Here is a 19219-nt window from a genome sequence, read left to right as displayed (position 1 = left end):
TTATAACCTTCTCTCCTGTATCCTCAAATGATCCGGACATAAATATTTTAGCACAGTCGCCAGTGTATTTCTGATGGCATTTAAGTGTCTGCACAACCAGTCTCTTATTTATAAAGCTCACAAATGCTGTGTGACCTGTAACGCTATACCAGCTAATGAACTCTCCCAGAACAGTTGACATGGAAGGATTTTACTTCCACTTCTCACAAGGAGAAAAATGGAGCATGAGAGACGATTACAAAGCAGAATATTTTAATCCATCTTCTCGGTGATCTTTGGGGGCTGTGTGCTAATATTTAAATTGAAGAGGAGGGAGGAGACGGACAGAGGATGGAGAGACCGTGGAGGTGGGGGCGGAGCTAGCTCGGCACATAAAACCCCATGCTAAAAGGGAAGCACAATCGTGTGTGCCAGAGTCACTCTCCCATAACCTAGAGAGATGGGGCAGTCTGTGCCGTGAGGTCGGAGCTCAGAGGAAAGAAAACAAGAACAGGAAAACAAACAAGACATAAGAGGACATCTGGAAAAAGCAGAAGACAGAAGACGGGGGGGGGAAACAAACCCACAGCAGGTGGAAACAAGATCTAGAGCAAACCGGTCTGGTCCACAGTTGTTTTTCTGGAAGAGAAGAAAGTACCGGAGGATTGCCTTTTTTTTTTTTTTTTTTTTTCCCCTTCAGTTCATGAAAACTCTTATCTTCATCGTAAAAGAAAGGTCTAAGGGGAGGTAAAGACAATCTTTGTTTCCTTAGAGGCAGAGCTGAGTGAAACCCAGACTATATCTTTGAAGCGTCTAAAATAAGCCATTGCCTGGTACACATTGCAGAGCCATCCTGGTCTCTGAAGATCTACATCCCCTTCAGGAAAATTCCAGCCGGAGTAGCTGGTACAGTTCTATTTTTATATTCAAATATCTGTGTCTCTTTTCGCCCCCTTTTACCAACCCTTCCGTTGTTCGTCAGCACAAGTGACAAGAAAGTGTCAATACGGAATAGGAATATTTTTGGTTTTCTCTTTTATCTGCCTGAGTCTTTTTCAAGAGGGTGGGAGTGGTCCTTATTTCAGAAAAGGACATTTCAATTTGAAAGACAGTCTCTTAAAATATATTTGCACCCACAAGTATTTAGAAAGGGAGATACCTTTTGGAGGTGAAAACCCTGTGAGAAAGATGGAAAAAGGAGCCAGGCACCGAAACAACGCTGAAAAGAACAACCCAGGTGGGAGCGAGTTGGAGGCCAGCCAGGAGACTGGTTCCACAGGGGGCGGAGTAGCCCTGAAGAAAGAGATTGGATTGGTCAGTGCTTGTGGTATCATTGTAGGTGAGTCCAATTCCTTTTTCTACCCACCACTCTTTCCCTTCTCTGGTGGTCCTCTTGTGGAATCTTAGCCCTTCAAAAGTGCTATTTTTGCTTCCTACTTCCTTAGAAAAGGATTGTCCTTCACCTGTGCTGCAACCCATCCCCCCCCCCCACATTTGAGGGGTCTAGGAATCTGTGTATGTCATCCATCTCTTCCTCCAAACTAGGCTGAGCAGTTCTGTACAGTGTTCATAGAATGGAGCAATAGGGCTCACACACCTGGCTGATGGTCAACAAGCCTGGGAGCTTGTTGAAAATACAGGTCTCCTGGCTCCACACTTGAAAGTTCTGATTCCATTGACTTACAGTGGGGCTAGGGAACCGGAATTTCCAGCAAGCTTTCATGTAGCCATCTCTTTAGCAGACTGCGAACGGGCTTTTGAGACCTACTTAGATATTCTGTTGTTTTACATCCTGAGAAACTGTGGGCCTAAGGGATGTGTAATAATGAAAATAGCTACAAGAGCAGTGATAACGCCTTACCCTTCTGTAGCTTTTTCATCTTATCCAGCACTCCCACTCTGTAGATGTGACAGGGCTGTTGTTCCCATTTCACAGAAGAGGAAATAAACCATAGGAAAAGGAGAGATTAGATGGATTATGCCTCTTCATAAATGTAGAGTTTGCAATTTCTTTGGTTCCCTAGAGAATCCACTGATCTCTTAACATTCATAGAAGACCTTATGAGGCTCTCAAAGGGAAATAGGAGTAACTAGAAGGACTAGAATGTGGAGTCAAGGGGAAACTGATGGATAAAACGTGTCCCAGCTAGAAGACTTTGAAGCTGGGGGGGCCTGAGTTTCCCTAAGAGTGCCAGTGCAAGCCACTCCAATCCCCTAACCACAGTCTGCTAGGCAGAGGATCCCAAATATGGTTCCATCTCTAAACAATACATCTTCCTCTTTCCAGAGAGGCCCTGGAGATGGATGAGCAATAGCTCATTACTGTCCTTAATTCAGAGGGTGAGCGTTTCTTTTGCTGTTTTTGATAGAGGGCTTTACCCTCTGCCCAGCGAAAGGGGCATGGGTAGGTCAGGCCAGGTATGTTTGTGTCATCTCTCCAAAGTTCCTTTTGAAGGCTTATTGTGTCCTGTTGCCCACGAATCAGTGTCTCCGGATGAGCCCATGTCATATGCAGCAGCACAGAGGCATTTTGTCACCTGAGCAATAGTGACACTGGAGAACACCCTTGAAATCAAATAAAATCAGTACAGTATTCAGATAATCCTCTTCACCTCTACACCCAGACTTCAGTGATCATGTTATATCTGCTCTGTTTTCAAAATGGAATCCCATTTTATCTAATTCTCTGAGTCTGGGAAATTTTCCAGGTATCTACAGTTATAAGAAAGGTAATGTTACTTTTAAAATTACAGTCATGATCTGAATCTCTTATTACCTTTTCTTTGCTTCTCCTTTATCTCAATTGCTCTAAAAAATGAAATCAGCAAAGTATTCGATATGTACAGCACATGCCAATTTAAGGTCTATAAATAGCCCAGAGCCTGTTACCTCTTTCACCAGTTTGACTGATAGGATTAAGCATTTTCCTCCCTTTGGGAAGGTTCTGATTCATACCTAGATGTGCACACCCACATGCACACAAGCACAATTAAACCTTCTTCCTGCCTCAGCCTTGCTCACCCACTTCTGTATATGCTCAGGTATTCAAGGTAGAGGATATTTTCATATATACCAAGGTTGTTCTTGTCTCTTTCTTCAATAGCTTAATAAATATTGAAGAAATACAATCTCAGTTGGGTGAATGTTACTACTGATTTGTTTACAACCTTACAGATTGTGCTTCAGTGTGAGAATAGTCCCAATATTCCCATTGATGTTACAATGACAAGAATAATAACTCTGTGGTGAAGAGAGATCCCAAATAGGTGATTTCAGAGAAAGCAGGATGTTTTTCCAAACCATGAGAATCTTTGCAGTGTTAATAGGCACTATTCTACCTCCATTTAAGCTAGAGTGAGACACAGAGTTCCCCTTTAGGACGATATGGGGGCAAAATCCTTTCTGCTTCTCCTCCTGCACAGTTGTTGAGTTGCAGATGTACTGAGCAGCTGCTTTGTTCTCTTCTAGTGGAGATTCTGAGTAGATGATAATGATTCAAGTCTTTTCAAGACCAACTGCAAAAATAGAAATGGCATTTTCCATGCAGAATTCAGTGATCTTCCAACACTGTGGAAGAGAGAAAATTAGAAGGCAAAAAGAGAAAGGAAATTTCCTAAGTAGGTCAGGTGATACTATGGGAAAGTAGCATTTGCCTCAAATCTATCTATCTCATACCCAATTGACTTAGGGGAATAAGTTAAACTATGTGTTTCATACAAGCTCATAAAACTTCATTGACAATCATCGATTATCTAAATTAGTAATAACAGAATGGCAGGTGTTAGGGAATATAGAATGAACTAATAGAAACTCATGCCCCAGAGTTACCTATAATCTGATTGGGGAGATGAGATTCATATACATTAAACAAAGAACACTAAAAATTAAAATGATATGTTTGAGTTGTGTAGGAGCTGAATGAGGGCAAAGTTAGGTGAACGGTAGGAAGTGTAAGAAGAGAGTTATCACCCAGCACTAGATTAAGAAATATATTGAAGGATATGGGGAAAGATGGAATGGAGAAGATGATTCTAGGAGATTTCATAGGTAAAAGAATAACAACTAAACAGTTAATCCCTTGAGAAAAAAAATATCTTCTACATCTTTGAATCTGTGGTGCTTAGCCTGACATGGAACAATCACTCAAATGATTATTGTACTTAATTGGCTCTTGGACAAAAATTTGAATATGGTAGTAATAAGAAGTGTTTACCTGAAGGACTATTGGGAACTTGACTTGAAGAATCAGCCTGGACAAGTAGGTTGAGCTGTTTTTTTGTTTTGTTTTGTTTTGTTTTTGTTTTTAAGTAAGATTTACACTCAAGTGGGGCTTGAACTCACAATCCTGAGATCAAAAGTTGCATGCTCCACTGACTAAGCTAGCCAAGAATTCCAGGCCATTTTAATTTTTTAACATCATCTTTGCCCTAATCTAACCAGATTATTGCTCTCTGTGTACTTGGCTAAGGGAATCTGTTGGCAGCAAATGAACTCAGATTTCCCCATGAATGTGCAGTCCCTCCAAAATCCAAAGAGAGTGTGATGGAATGGCAAAATTTATCTATCAATGATACCCAAGCTACTATTAAGAGCTATCATTATTCTTTTAAGATTTTATTTTTTAAGCTATCTTTCACTTAATGTGGGGTTCAAACCTACAACCTTGAGATCAAGAGTTACACACTTGGGACTCCTGGGTGGCTCAGTGGTTGAGCATCTGCCTTTGGCTCAGGGCATGATCCCAGGATCTGGGACCGAGTCCCATATCAGGCTCCCTGCATGGAGCTTGCTTCTCCCTCTGCCTGTGTCTCTGCTTCTCTGTGTGTGGTGTCTCATGAATAAATAAATAAAATCTTTAGGGATCCCTGGGTGGCGCAGTGGTTTAGCGCCTGCCTTTGGCCCAGGGCGCGATCCTGGAGACCCGGGATCGAATCCCACGTCGGGCTCCCGGTGCATGGAGCCTGCTTCTCCCTCTGCCTATGTCTCTGCCTCTCTCTCTCACTGTGTGCCTATCATAAATAAATAAAAATAAAAAAAATAAAGTTGTTAATAAAATCTTTAAAAAAATAAAAAAGAGTTACATGCTCCGCTGACTGAGCCAACCAGGTGCCCCAACGTTATTAAGCACTTATTATTATAGGCCAGAAACTTGTACAATTACCCAACATCAGTATCCTATTTATCCCTCACAATACCCTTCTTGGGAGGCACTTCTTATCCCTTTCTCCAAATAAGAAAATAGAGGTTCAGAGGGATAAGCAACTTGTTGACGTTTGCCCACCTAAAAAGTTATTGAAGGCGAGATTCAAACCTGGAGCTTGTCTGAGTCCTGAACTGAGCTTTTTCTATGTTTATGTCCTAAAAGGATGCTTTCATTTAGACCCTGGGCAGAGGTCCTTATTTGTTTTTTACAGATGAAGCAGTTAGTGGTGTGTTCATAGCAAAGGAGTGTCCCAGTGTAAAGGGGAGCTAAGCAATCAGCTGGAGATAGAATGTAACATTCCTGGTACAATTGCAGTAAGGCTTGGGGCAGGGGCAGCCTGAGGTGGTGTTGGCTCAGCTGCTATAGGGTCTGACCAGCACAGACTATGCTCCTATTAACTCTCTCACATGCCCACCTTTCTTCTTAGGACCAGAGTTCTCCCCAGCCATGGTCGAGGTACCCACAGAGTTTCTGGCTATTTAGATCACTTTATACCAATAACATATTTAGGTACATACCCAGAATCTAGGTCTGATGGCACCAGGCCAGCTGCAGAGCCTAAAGAAAAAATATTCATATTATGTCAGACCATTTTGTTTTTAGCACAATATATGTTATGAATGGACATGGTATACTTGCTGCAGAGCAATACTGAATGCAGGTCTAGCTGTTAGACCACTCTTTCCCACTAACAGGATCTAAAAAAAAAAAAAAAAAAGCCAGCCTAGCTGGCTCAGTGAGTGGAGCAAGTGACTCTTGATCTCAGGGTTCTGGGTATAGTGGGTAAGCCCCACTGGATATAGAGATTCCTTAAAAATAAAATCTTCAAAACAATAAGATAAATACAATAAAATAGTATTTATTGAGCTCTAAATGCCAGTTCCTGTGCTATGAACTTTTTATGTATATTACCTTATTTAATCCTGACCACAATCCCATGGAAGTAGATATCATAATTATCTCTATTTTTATACATGGGGAACTGAGTCACAGAGCTGGTAGGTAATTTGCCCATGGTTACACAACTGATAACTGAGATGGTCTAACTCCAGAGCCAAAGCTCTTAGCCATTCCTAATTTCTAATCGGCAACTGAGACAGAAAGGAATAAAGCCAGTGTGTTTTGTGTGGTGGGGGATTAGACCAGGGAGGACCATACCCCTGCTATCAGAGTCAGGAAAGACCTTGAATGTCTGATATTGAAGGGTTGGGGGGAAAACTTTTTTTAAAAAAGAGTATTTGTCAACAAAGAAGTGGGTATCTGTGAGCATACTACAATGGCATTGGGCTGATTTGGAAATTTTTCAAGTTCAAAAGATTTTCAAACCCATGTGTTTTCCACCACTTCAGAAGATTTTACATTTTAGTCTCTAGTATGATGTATTAGCTTTCTTTTTCTTTTTCTTTTTCTTTCTTTTTTTTTTTTTTTTTTGTATTAGCTTTCTAATCCCCAAAATGTCTACTGGGTATTAACCAGAGGGATGGAGTGTGGCAATTGCTTCTTGAGTTTGTACTTCAACTTTTTTCAAAAACATGGAGGGATTAGGATTTGGTTCATTCAAGATAAAAACATGTTTAAAACTCATTGTTCTCAGAGAAAACTCTGAGACAGAAGCCAAGTAGGAGGCTTGTCAAAACAAACACATCTTGGTGAACAGAGAAAGGCTATACCCAGCAGTGCAATCTTAATAATAAGTAGCTACCATTTCCTGAGCACTGCTATGCACTGGTAGTAGTACCTGATCAGTGCTTTATAAATATTCTCTTCTAATTTCATGCAATTAGTACCATTATAGAAAGGAAAGGTTTGAATGAACAAGAGGTCAATGATAGAGCCAGGATTCCCCTTAGGTCATTGAACTCTGAAGCCACTGGGCTTAACAAAAGTGCTCCACAGCATGTAGCTCCAGGCAGCTGGGGACAGGGATCCTGTTGCATGCTTCCTGCCTCCAGGAACCATGGAGCTCAAGGAGCAATCTGGTTGAGCCAGCTACTAGCAGAGCTATAATATGTTCTCCCCAAGAGCAGAGTTATGCAGATTGAGTGACTAGCAGACTCTTGGGGTTAGAGGAAGGAAATATAACCCAGCAGGTAAAAACTGTGTCGAAGAAACGGAACCAAATAGCTCATCTTATTTAGAAAAACAACAACAACAACAATTACCCTGTACCTGGATCAAATGACCTTCTTGGAGAGAAGCATATATATAGCATATATATATGGCAGCATATATATAGCTTTTCTGAATTAAACCAGCTTATTAAAGTGGCGTGGAGGTATGGGGCATACAGATTGGGGCTTCTCAAATTGCCTGGCTACTAAGGTTTTCTTTCCTCTGAGGGTTAATCCAGATCATAGCTACCTCATAAAGAAATGCCTCAGGCATTCGTTGGTCTTATTTTGTTGTTTATGTTTGGGGTGATGCAGAGGTGTCAAAAAAGCCCGCATGAGCAAATAATCCAATAATATATTCTGAACCACCAAAAACAGCAACCATTCAGAAGCCCAGGGAGTAGGAACTGTTCCCTTCCAATTTTTAACTCCTGGCTGAGCATAGCATGCAGAGCAAGAAAGACTATGCCTTGCTCCCTCCTAGAACATGCCTACAGAGGAACATTCCCACCCCCAGTCCCTTCTCCCTGGAAATCTGGAAATGGCAAACTGCAGGCTATTCCCTGGGACAGAGATGGGAGCTGCTGATCCAGGATCTGAGACTAGTCCATATTTTAACATTCAACAAACACTTACTCAGCACCTTATATGCTAGGCCCCATGCTGAGCACTGGGTGAATTTTATTTCTAAGAAACAAAAAGTGTCCCCCAGGCCTATTTTAAGCTATTTTATTTATAGAATGAATGAAGTTTGAGCTGAAAAGCTTTATCGATTACATCTCATCCTTCCTCCTTTGTCACAGTCACAAGTATTCCCATTGGTTTGCTACCTACTTTAAATAACCTCAGCATGAGCAGCGACGTCACTTCTGGGGAGAGGGTTTCAAAGTATGCTGGAAGATGTTCCAGGCAATCTCACACAGTGCTTCATCCTGTGAAGGTGGATTACCCAGAGAGAGTAGTGGTACACTTGCAGCAGAATTATCAATGTACTTTTCTCATCTGTATATAGATTTTAAATATATCTATGAAATGCATAAATGCTTTAGCTGTTTCTTTAGAGTACAGTTCTGCATAGAGTATTTAGTAAGTGCCTGATACAGGCAGATCAAGTTGCCTTAGGGATAAAGCAGCTTTTGTTAACAGACCCTGAAGCTAGAGTAAAAGGCTTAGGAGTTTTTCCATGATTTGTATCACTGTGTCATTGAAAGGGAGGAAACATCAATGATGTAGCGGAAGAGGAGGGTCTTTGGAGGTAGTCTTAGGTATGCAAACTGCTTGTCTATTTATAAGCTTTGTAACCTGCAACAAGTTAATAATCACCTTACGGGATCCCTGGGTGGCGCAGCGGTTTAGTGCCTGCCTTTGGCTCAGGGCGCGATCTTGGAGACCAGGGATCGAATCCCACGTTGGGCTCCCGGTGCATGGAGCCTGCTTCTCCCTCTGCCTGTGTCTCTGCCTCTCTCTCACTGTGTGCCTATCATAAAAAAAAAAAAAAAATCATCACTTTACTTCCCTGTAAGTGGAAATTTTTTGTGCAGTATTAAAATAAAGCTGGTATCACCTGGTATATATTCAATAAATATTAGTTTCCTTCTCTCCTTGAATTCCTCCTCCTCCACCACCCTCACTTCCCTCCCACCTCCAATTCCATGACATACACTCACTAATTCTGGTTCAGAATTAGATTGGGAGACACCCGGGTGGCTCATTTGGTAGAGCGTCTGCCTTTGGCTCGGGTCATGATCCCAGGGTCCTAAGACAGAGCCCCACATTGGGCTCCCTGCTCAGTGTGGATCCTGTTTCTCCCTCTCCCTCTGACCTTTCCTCTGCTTGCACTCTTTCTCTCTTCTGTCAAATAAATAAGAAAAGAAAAGAAAAGAAAAGAAAAGAAAAGAAAAGAAAAGAAAAGAAAAGAAAAGAAAAGAAAAGAAAAGAAAAGAAATTTAGATTGGACCGGTTGGGCCGATGAGAAGAACTGGCCAATTCAATACAAACCTGCCCTGCTTATGAGCCAGCCAGCGCTTTCCCCTTCCTCTCTGCTGATTTGAGTTTTCTTACTCATCAGCATCCATCTTATACTTCCCCTCTTCCAGGAAGCTTGTTGTGAGTGGCCCATGCCAGTGACCTTTCCATTCTTGATATCTTGTCATATAGGACAGTTGTTGTCAGCTCCGTGTCCACTTACATGTCCTCACTTCACACAATTCCTTGAGGGCAGGGACTGAGTCTTAATCATTTTCACATCCCCAAGTATTCAGCCTGGCACGTGGCAAGTGCTTAGAAAGTTTTGTTGAATAAGAGCAACCAGTTAAAAACACATGATCCACTGGAGACGTTTGACAATGTGAATATACTTAATGCCACTGAACTGTATTCTTAAAAATGGTTAAGATGGTAAATTTAATGTTATATGTTTTTCACCATAATAAAAAAAATTAGCTTAAAAATGAGTTCTCGGGGTATCTGGGTGGTGCAGTTGGATAAGCGTCCAACTCTTGATTTTGGCTTAGGTCATGATCTCAGGGTCATGGCATCAAGCCATGCATCACATCAGGCTCAGCGGGAAGTCTGTTTGGGATTCTCTCCCTCTTCCTCTCCCTCTGCCTCTCCCTCCACTAGTGTTCTCTCTCTCTAAAATAAATAAATCTTTTAAAAAATGAGTTATTCTCATGAACAGTAAATTTTTGTGCTTGGCTTAAAAAAAATCCAAGTTCCAATCTAAAAGGGATTTTAGGATTAACCAGATGATGACATGAGGCTTGAGGTTGGAACAGTGTTTCTCAATGTCAGTGCTGTTACAGTATAGGCCAGATAACTTCGTTATCGTGGGGGGCTGTCACATGTTTTGGAGGATGTTTAGCATCAGCCCTGGCCTCTACCCACTAGATGCCAGTAGTACCCCCTTCTCCAGTTTTAACAATCAAGAATGTCTCCAGTCATTGCCAACTGTCCCCTGGGCCTGGGGAAAATGGTACAAAATTGCTCCTGCTTGAGAACCACTGAGACAGACAAAACCTGTCTCTGTTGGTGCCTGGTTCCCCAACAAGACAGGGAAATGCTGGAAGCCAGATGTGAATCCTTACTGGGCATATGTGAGGACTCAGCACTCACAACCCCTCAGGCCAGGATGCCTGCCTTTCCGGGGCTGGTGGGTGGTGGTTGGCTCCATCTATTTCACTGAAAGACCATGTGTGAACAAGTGCTTCCCAATTACCTTTTAAAACAAGCATGTACAGAGTGGGTGCTCAATAAATACTTTTTAAGATGCAATTACCTGCTGGCCGCCCACCTGCAGCATCTAAAAATTATACCTAGACAAGCAGACAAATGACTCAGAATGTTTCATGGTCCTGGCTCTGCAGTGCTGTATTGGAGCCAAGCCTCCAAAGAAAGCCAGTTGGATTCTTTTAGAGATGGACTTTATCTAACCTTACTGCTGTAAATCCTAGCAACTCCTTATATTTGCTAGCATTTCACAGATTAGAAAGTGCTCCCACATGTAATGTGACCTTCCTTGATCCCCACAACAACCCTGTGAGGTCATAGGGGCAGGAACAATTATTCCATTCAGCAGGTGAAGAAAAGGACTGTCAGAAAAATTCAGGTTACACGGCCTGTGAGTGGCAAAGCAAGGAATCAGTGGCTCCCCTAACTCGGAGCCTAGTGCCCTTTTCACTTTTTAGTAAGGAATCCAAAACAACAGAGTCCTGCAGTGCCTTCCACGTCTCTATTCTGCTGGAGATGGCAACTCCACAGGGCTTGTGTCAGAGTCTTAACCTGCTGTCACCCTGATGTAGTTTAAAATTTTATTTTATTTATTTTTTAAAATATTTTTTATGTACTAAAAAGTAAAAGTCCTTGTCCAACCATCCTTGTGGGGCATCTGTCTGTCTGTCTCTCTCTCACACAGGTCACTTCAAGTTAATGGGGAAGAAAGAAACAGGGGGCCCAAGTCTGAGGTTATAAATAATAGAAAATAGAAGATCTTCCATCTCCAGCGGGGGATAGATGATGAGAGGATGGGAGGGCAAGATGGGGTGGGGACCGGCAGGGGCAGAGCAGGAACCCCCCCACCCCCGCTGGACCCTGGCCCTGCCCACTTGAGGCCCCTCCCCTTCAAGGTGCTTGGCAGGAATTCCCCAGCTCCCCCAGGGGAAAGGGGGGGTTGGGGGCTGCTTGGGGGTCCTGCACGGTCCTGATGGGAAAGTATATACAGGGTAAGAAGCATAGCGAGCTTCCTACCATGAGGATCAAAGCCCCCAACATACCAGACCTGCTTCCATGCTTCCCCCGGTCCTGAAAATCCTGAGATCTTCTTGGCCACTTCAAGGAAGAAGCATAAAGTTCACCTTGGCTTTCTCTAAACATCATCCCTAGGAAGAAGCTCTGACTAGAGTCCAAGACTAGCATGAGTTATTAAAGAAGAACAAAATTCTTTGTATCTGAGGGCCCGTTGGGCATTAGAAGTCTGTAAATCTATGCCCTAGGAAATTCTTTGATGCCTACAGCATTCTAGTGTGGACAGGCCTGGATGTGAGTAAGGCCTTAATAGGAGTCACATTAGTATTGGCCCACATGTAGGGAAGTCAGTGGTTATTCATGGCAAATGGATTTTCTTAATTCCAACATTTTTCTAGTGAAGACTTGCCCACTGTTACAACTTGGCCCCTTTTTAATGGAGTGGTTTGCTTGGCTCTTCTTTGGCAGAAGAAGCCAAGCCAGGCCTCATTGTCCAGGCATCTTAGGACCCTTTCTTACCAAAGAAGATCTGTATGATAAGATGATTATTTTTCTAATTGGGATGGATGAAAAGCAGGATTCAGACCTTGGCTACCAGATGGATGGACATCTCATTTTTGAATGGTTTTATAAACAAGGAGTCTAAGAGGAAAACAGTCTAGAGAAACAACTCCACAGTAATCAGCTTTCTTCCAGCCTCTCATTAAGAAAGGTTCATAGTCAAGATAGACAAGTCCTTTCACACTTCTCCTTTTTTCAAAGCCATTCCAGAAAAACCTCATTTGGACAGGGACCAAGTGTAAAAGTCCTGCAATTAAAACCTCTGTTGTGCAATTTCTAGAGGAGAGGCCATGTGGAGGAGTGGAGGAAACCCAGGCTGGAAGTCCAAGGACTTGGCCCCTAGTCCAGGCCTTGCTGCCTATGCAATATGTGACTGGTCAAGTCTCCTCACCTCTCTAAAACTCAGTCTTAGCAAAGGTAAATAGAAATGAAAGTACCCACCCTGTGCACATAAGAAAGTAGTTCTGAGAATCAAATAAAGTAACAGATGTGACCACTTTGTAAATCACCATTGAAGGTGGTGCAGTAGAAGGAAAGAATCAGATCTGTGTTCTAGTTCCTTAATAAGCATCTTCTCTTAATAAGCATTCCTTAATAAGCATCATCTTAGTAAAACTGACTATTCCCTGGGAAAAGCTTGAGGCTACAACAGAAAATATAGGCTCTAATCCAGTTTCTACTAACTTACTCTGTAGTTTAGGTAAATAACTACCTCTCTTGGTCTCAGTTTGTTCATCCATAAAATAGGGATAGTAATATCTCCCTCATTTTTTTCCCATTTGGAAAATAGGAATAGTAATTGCCCTACTTTCTTACCCTATATATTGGAGATGGTAAGGGCACCTGGGCAGCTTAGTCAGTTAAGTGTGTGATTTTGGCTCAGGTGATCTCAAGGTCCTGGGATCGAGCCCTGAATTGGGCTCCTTGCTCCCTGGGGAGTCTGCTTGTCCCACTGCTCCCCCCCCACTCCCTCCTCCCTGCTCATACTCTTTCTCTGTCTCTGTCTCTGTCTCTCTCTCTCTCTCTCTCTCAAATAAATAAAATCTTGGGGAAGAAATGGAGATGGTAATATTAGCCAGATCACTCTCTCCAGCAGTGAAATAAATGGGGTGCTTTATTTATTTGCCTACAATACATCCTTGACATACTTCACATGATTTGGAGTTTCCAAAGAAGCACATATATTGCTCTGTGGAGGAAAGTTCTAGATGGATGTCTGACATCATTCATTTAGTAAACATTTATGGAGTGTCTACTGTGTGACACTTTACAGGTGAAGGGAAACAACAGAGCCCCCGCTGTCACGAAGCCTATAGTCAAGTGGAAGACAGAAATATTAATCAAATAATCACACTAAGATTGAAAATAGTAGGCATTACTTTTGAGTAAATGTAATGTGAATGTTCTTTCAGTTATGTGTGACATTCCTCCCCCTGCAGAAGCTCCAGAGGTTGTGAAGGTGGAGGAAATGTTATCTGATTCTGGTTTTCTAGGTAGTGGCTTCCTAGAATCAGAGAGAAACATTCCTCTCCTTCCTGTTCTCTAGCACTCTGTTTTGGCTAGCATAATTCTTTTTTTTTTTTCTTTTAGCTTTTAGCTTTGTAATTTTATTTTGGTCAAAATTAAGATCGCAGGGCGAGGGGTAGAATCCAGTTTTTATAAAATGAAGACTCTTGCCCCAGGGCCAACCTGAGGTTACAACCCTCACCATCACTCCAGCAGCTCCATGGAAGGACATGTTTATAGAAGAATAAGGGGAGGCAGTAAGTGATTGGACCCTGCAAATGGCTGTCAGTGTTGCACATCCGGTTTTCCAGTGGCTGCCTCTACCTGGAATGAGGAAAGCAGCACACACTCTGAAAATGCCAGAACAAAAGCTGGAGAACAAAAGTGCTTACTGATCCCCACTGTGCTCTTTGTTTTCCAAGAATCCTTAGTGGGACATTGACACTTCATTCATGAGAAGACAGGATCTCTTAATAACATTCACCCCTACTTCCTCCCTGTGACAGCCGTTCCTGGCTCTGAGAAACACCTAGCTGTTCCCTCACCACCTTCCTTTTCAGGACCTTGCAGACCAAAGACAAACCTTGTTTTTCTCCTATTGATTGTTTTTCTAATCTCTTGAACTAGTTTTATAACTCTAGGTGTGTTACTGTCTTCACAGCTGGCTTTTAAATGCACTACAAATTACTCTTCTGATAAATTCCTGCTAGACAAGGAGTTTACGGACACCTTTCAGCACTGTCAACAATCTAGTCTCCAGTTCTCAGCTTCCGGCACTTAGTGTTTTCCAGGGGACAGCTGCACGTTTCATTTGGCAGGTTAAAGGTCACTTGCCAGGGTAATTGTGTGCTGAGTCCTGGCATACTCCCACAAGGCCTCCTAGTCTCCACTAGCCCAACCTCCATGCAAAGGACATATGCAGACTGGTAGAGGAGGGGGTTGCTTAAAGATGTCCTCTTGCTCCGATCATAGGACTTTAAATAAATGTACGAAAAAAAGGAAAAGCCTTTAAGAACTGGTGGGGCCCAGAATCTCATTTTTCTATCTCTTTTTGCCTGGTATATAGATCACACAGTTGAACATGAAGGATTGTTTCTTCTTTTAGCTTCATCTCTATGATGAAGATTTGTTGTTTTGTTGGGATAGACTATCCGCCTAGGAAGAAGGCAAGTTTGAGACAAAGGTGCTTCCTTTCCAGCTCCATCCAGCCTCAGATCTTGTATGTATGGTTGCTGCTCTTCCACCTGCCTAGGCCCCCTCCCTCTCCCATTCACAATCTCATCCTACATTTTTTCAGTGTGAAAAGCATATTCTGTATCCCAGAGAAATAAAATGTATTGCTTTTAGGATGTGAAAATTCTCTTCTTGTCCCCTTTGACCAAAATAACCAGATGCATGGCCTGGGATGCATTTCAAATCAAAAACTGAATTTTGATTTAGAAGTGAAAGTTTCAGGACTGGACTGAGGTTGAGTTATGGTTAAGATCTGAAGGTCTGGGCAGCCCAGGTGGCTCAGCGGTTTAGCGCCGCCTTCAGCCCAGGGTGTGATCCTGGAAATCCGGGATCGAGTCCCATGTCAGGCTCCCTGAATGGAGCTTGCTTTGCTTATCCCTCTGCCTCTCCCTCTCTCTCTCTTTCCCTCTCTCTCTCTCTCTGTGTTATGAATAAATAAGTAAAATCTTAAAAAAAAAAAAGATCTGAAAGTTCTTTTTGAAAACTTTTCATTTTTGAAAGTTGAGCATAAAATCCTATACTCTGCATCTTGTTCAGCCCAGACCTGGTTCCAGACCCTTTAAGAGAGTCAGTAGAAATTTGAGATGTCCTCAGAACACTGTTAAACCAAGCTGGCCTGATAATACTCCAGTTCTGCACTTCTACCTGGATCCACTTAGTCTCTGCCTCTTCCCTCAGACCTTTAGTAGTGCAGCTGGATGGGGCTCAAGGAGAGAGCTTTCAGAGCACCTGTGCAGTGAACCTTGACGACCACCTTGAATCATAAGAAGTAGAGGAAAGCTTGGGAAGGAGTATGTCAGGAGCTGCCCCTACCCTCTTACTCCTCCCCTGCCCAACACACTTCCAGTAGCCAAACTTCAGTCCTTGCTGCCAGCTTCACCTCTCAGGAGAAAGCCAGTCTCTTGCACACAGAAGGAGAAATAGATTAGTGGAGAGCGCGCTGGATTAAGCATCAGGAGACCAAATTTTGGATCCAATTTTATCCATCAGTAGCCATGGAATTTGGAAAAGGCACTTAACCCCTCTGTGTCTTAGCTTCTTTGTAAAATAGAGAGAGAAATACATGTTCTTCCTCCTCTTCCTGTACTTCATAAGGTTGTTGTGAGGGTCACATGGAACAGTGGAGGGGGATGACCTTTAAAGGGTATAACACTGAACCTTTGCACTTCTACAAACCACTTTGTAGGACTAGGACTGTTTTTATAGGGTTATTTCATTTTCCTCACCAAGAGGGGGCTGACATGTCTCGGGTGAAATCCAACCTCCAGGAGTGCTGTCGACACTCATAGGTCTTAAAAAATCCCAGTCATGGGATATGACCACAATCTGTCCAAAACATATTGTCTTTAGGCTCATTTTTGAAGCTTTCTACCCTGCGGAGTATCTCTGAGAATAGCCTGCTTTTCCAGTCCTGCCATTTCCAGTTAGTCTTATGACCTTTGTTACCTCTGGTGGACCATGGTACAACCCTGTAAGAGGGTTTTGAGGTTCAATACCCAAGCCACCACTTACTACCATGTGGACTTGGGCAATGCACTTGGTATCACTAAGACTTAGTTTTCTCCTCTGTAAAATGGGAGAAATGATATCTGACTCTGTAAAGGTGTCCTGAGGACTAAAGGAGACATGTAAATTATTACTAGACACACCTGCCTAAAGGGATTTACACATTCCAAAGACATTTTAGAATCAAACCAGAGATGAGACGACTCCCGCAAATGCCAGTACTGCCAATTGTGCTGACTTCCTGTCTCCCTTGGCAACCTTGATACTTCATGCAGGGAACATCATTGGCTCTGGAATCTTCGTCTCGCCGAAAGGTGTGCTGGAGAATGCTGGCTCTGTAGGCCTCGCCCTCATTGTCTGGATTGTGACTGGTCTCATCACAGCTGTGGGAGCCCTGTGCTATGCTGAACTTGGGGTCACCATCCCCAAATCTGGAGGTGACTACTCCTACGTCAAGGACATCTTTGGAGGACTGGCTGGGTAAGAGGATCTGTAGAGGCCTGGGTGGTCTAGAAACCGAGACCAGTGGTTTCCAGTATGCCAAGGAGAGCTACAGAATAGGATTCCTCTTTTGCCTCCCTGTCATGGTTGCTAGTGTAGCTCTGTGTCCCCTTGATTCTCCTGAGGGTGATGGAAGAACCAGGTTGTAGTCTTGACCTCTCTGTTGATCTCAGTGGGCAAGATTCAATGGGTGACAGCAAACAGAACTTTATGACAACTCTGACCATAAATTTTCAGGGAAAGCACCTCACAAAACAAAGCCCTCTTCTCTTGACAAATTAGAGTGGCCACCTGAGAAACAGGGTACCCTCGTCTCACATGACCAAAGATGATACCTCCCTGCAGAGCCAGGCCCTGATCTTGAATTTCCTCAGCCTCTGCAGCCCTGCTACTGGGGAGCTGAACTCTCAGCAAGGCGCCAAGGATGTGGAGGGCACTTACCCCTCACCACCCCACTCTCGGCGGCACCTGGCAGTTGCTTAAGCAGCCACACCCTAAGCATGTTCTGGCTATCAGAATTCTGGGGTTTCCAATTTTATTTTCCACTGCTGGATGTGAGGGCCCAGAGAATAGAGAAAAGATGGTCAAAGGAGAGAGGAGAGAGAAGGAATGCCAAGACGCGTGTTCATACTAGTAAACACTTAGCTCCTCATCATCACACCACTTTGTCATTGCAGACAGCCAGCTGTCTTGTTGAGCAAGGGCTGGGCTTCTCAGCATTCCAGAAAACAAAAAAGAAACATACCCCTTTAGCCCACCCACCTCTCCTAACGCTGCCCAGTGACATGCCCAGGCTTCCCCCAATGACTTGTGAATCCTTGCAGTGCAGTTGGTGGGGGTAAGGTTCTCTGCAGCTGTCTTGAGTCAAGTTCTGTCCTGTTCCCCTTCAGGTTCCTGAGGCTATGGATTGCGGTGCTGGTGATCTACCCCACCAACCAGGCTGTTATCGCTCTCACCTTCTCCAACTATGTGCTGCAGCCGCTCTTCCCCACCTGCTTCCCCCCCGAGTCTGGCCTTCGACTCCTGGCTGCCATCTGCTTATGTAAGTGCCATCTGGGCCTTGTTCTCAGGATGGACTTCTTTGGCCACATGTCTCCAATTCTCCTTCCTCTCCCTCTTTCTTTCCTTCCCTCCTTTATTTTTTCCCCATTACTTTTCCTACATGGGTGCTTTGGATGAATTGATTCTGCATGTAATCAGATGGTGTTGCAAAAAAGAAGAAACGTGGGTAGCAGCTCAGAGGCACAGTAATTTTCACCAGTAAGGCTCTTTACATCATACACAGCACTTTCATCTATATTATCTGATCTGAGCCTCATGACAAATCCATGAGGTAAGCAGGGCCAGTATTATCACTTTCCTAGAGCAGATAAGGAAAGGAGCCAGGCAAGTGACATACCCAAGGTGGCATGCCCTGAGTGGAGCCCAGGTCTCCTGATCCCTTCACTATGTACACCGTACACTGTTCTGGAGGCTCCCTGCTGCACACAGGGAGATTTTTCTGACTTCATCCACCTCTACCTCAACCTGCCAGCTCACACATCTTAAAACTCTATGGGAGGAGAGTGTAAAGTCGGGAGTTGGGAGAAAATAAATGCATTGTTCGTGGTCCCCGCCCCCTTGATACATTTGCTGCCTAACTGGGGAGAAAAGCCATATAGATAGGTTCTGTGGTGAGGATTCAATTGCAATAAAAATTCAGAGAAGGGAGAAAGATGTCTGTGAGCTGGGATAGGTTAGAGATTTGTTGTAGAGAAGGTCTGCAACCCATATTTTTAGGAATTCTCAGGAATCTCAATGGATTGGGGTATTTTTATATCTTTTAACCAAAAACTAATTTTTTAAAGATTTAATTTATTTGAGAAAGAGAGAGCATGTATGTGAGCAGAAGGAGGGGCAGAGAGAGTGGGAGACAAGCAGACTTCCTGCTGAGTGGGGAGACCAAACAGGGCTGGATCCCAGGACCCTGAGATCATGACCTGAGCCAAAATCAAGAGTCAGACACTTAACCAACTGAGCCACCCAGGTGCTCCCCACAAAACTAATTTCTAAAGTAAATATTTAGATTTTTTTCAAAGGGTCCATTTTTGGAGTTAACATGATCCCTGCCTTACCATACCTTTCAACACACATACACTTAGCTGAGATCAGTGACCATCCAGGTCACAGCCTTTCCTAGGTCTTGACATTTTCCTTCTGTCATGCTGGTGGGAAAGGGAGGGAGGGGTCATCCCAAAGCCTCTCACAGGGCAGTCAGCTGGATCCAATGAGTAGTCTCCTTGGCAAGTGTGCCCTCTTTGGCAGTGGTATTCAGCTCTGGGATAGCCCCCTACCATCCAGGCAAGTGGTACTATGGGGTCAAGAGACTTGTTTGGGC

General features: G+C 43.4%; 1 protein-coding gene across 1 annotated transcript in view; it reads left to right on the top strand.

Moving 5' to 3' along the window:
* Nucleotides 1-376: 376 nt before the first annotated feature.
* Nucleotides 377-19219, top strand: part of SLC7A8 (solute carrier family 7 member 8) — a 49292-nt gene continuing 30449 nt past the window's right edge. The window contains exons 1-3 of the mRNA XM_077908625.1: nucleotides 377-1318; nucleotides 16617-16821; nucleotides 17733-17884. Of these exons, the coding sequence (XP_077764751.1) occupies nucleotides 1168-1318; nucleotides 16617-16821; nucleotides 17733-17884 (508 nt within the window). The 5' untranslated portion in view covers nucleotides 377-1167. The remainder of the gene's footprint in view (nucleotides 1319-16616; nucleotides 16822-17732; nucleotides 17885-19219) is intronic.

This window comes from Canis aureus, chromosome 9 (assembly GCF_053574225.1).
Source record: "Canis aureus isolate CA01 chromosome 9, VMU_Caureus_v.1.0, whole genome shotgun sequence".
NCBI lineage: Eukaryota > Metazoa > Chordata > Mammalia > Carnivora > Canidae > Canis > Canis aureus.
Note: the sequence above shows the minus strand (reverse complement) of the source record. Positions and strands in the feature narration are given on the sequence as shown.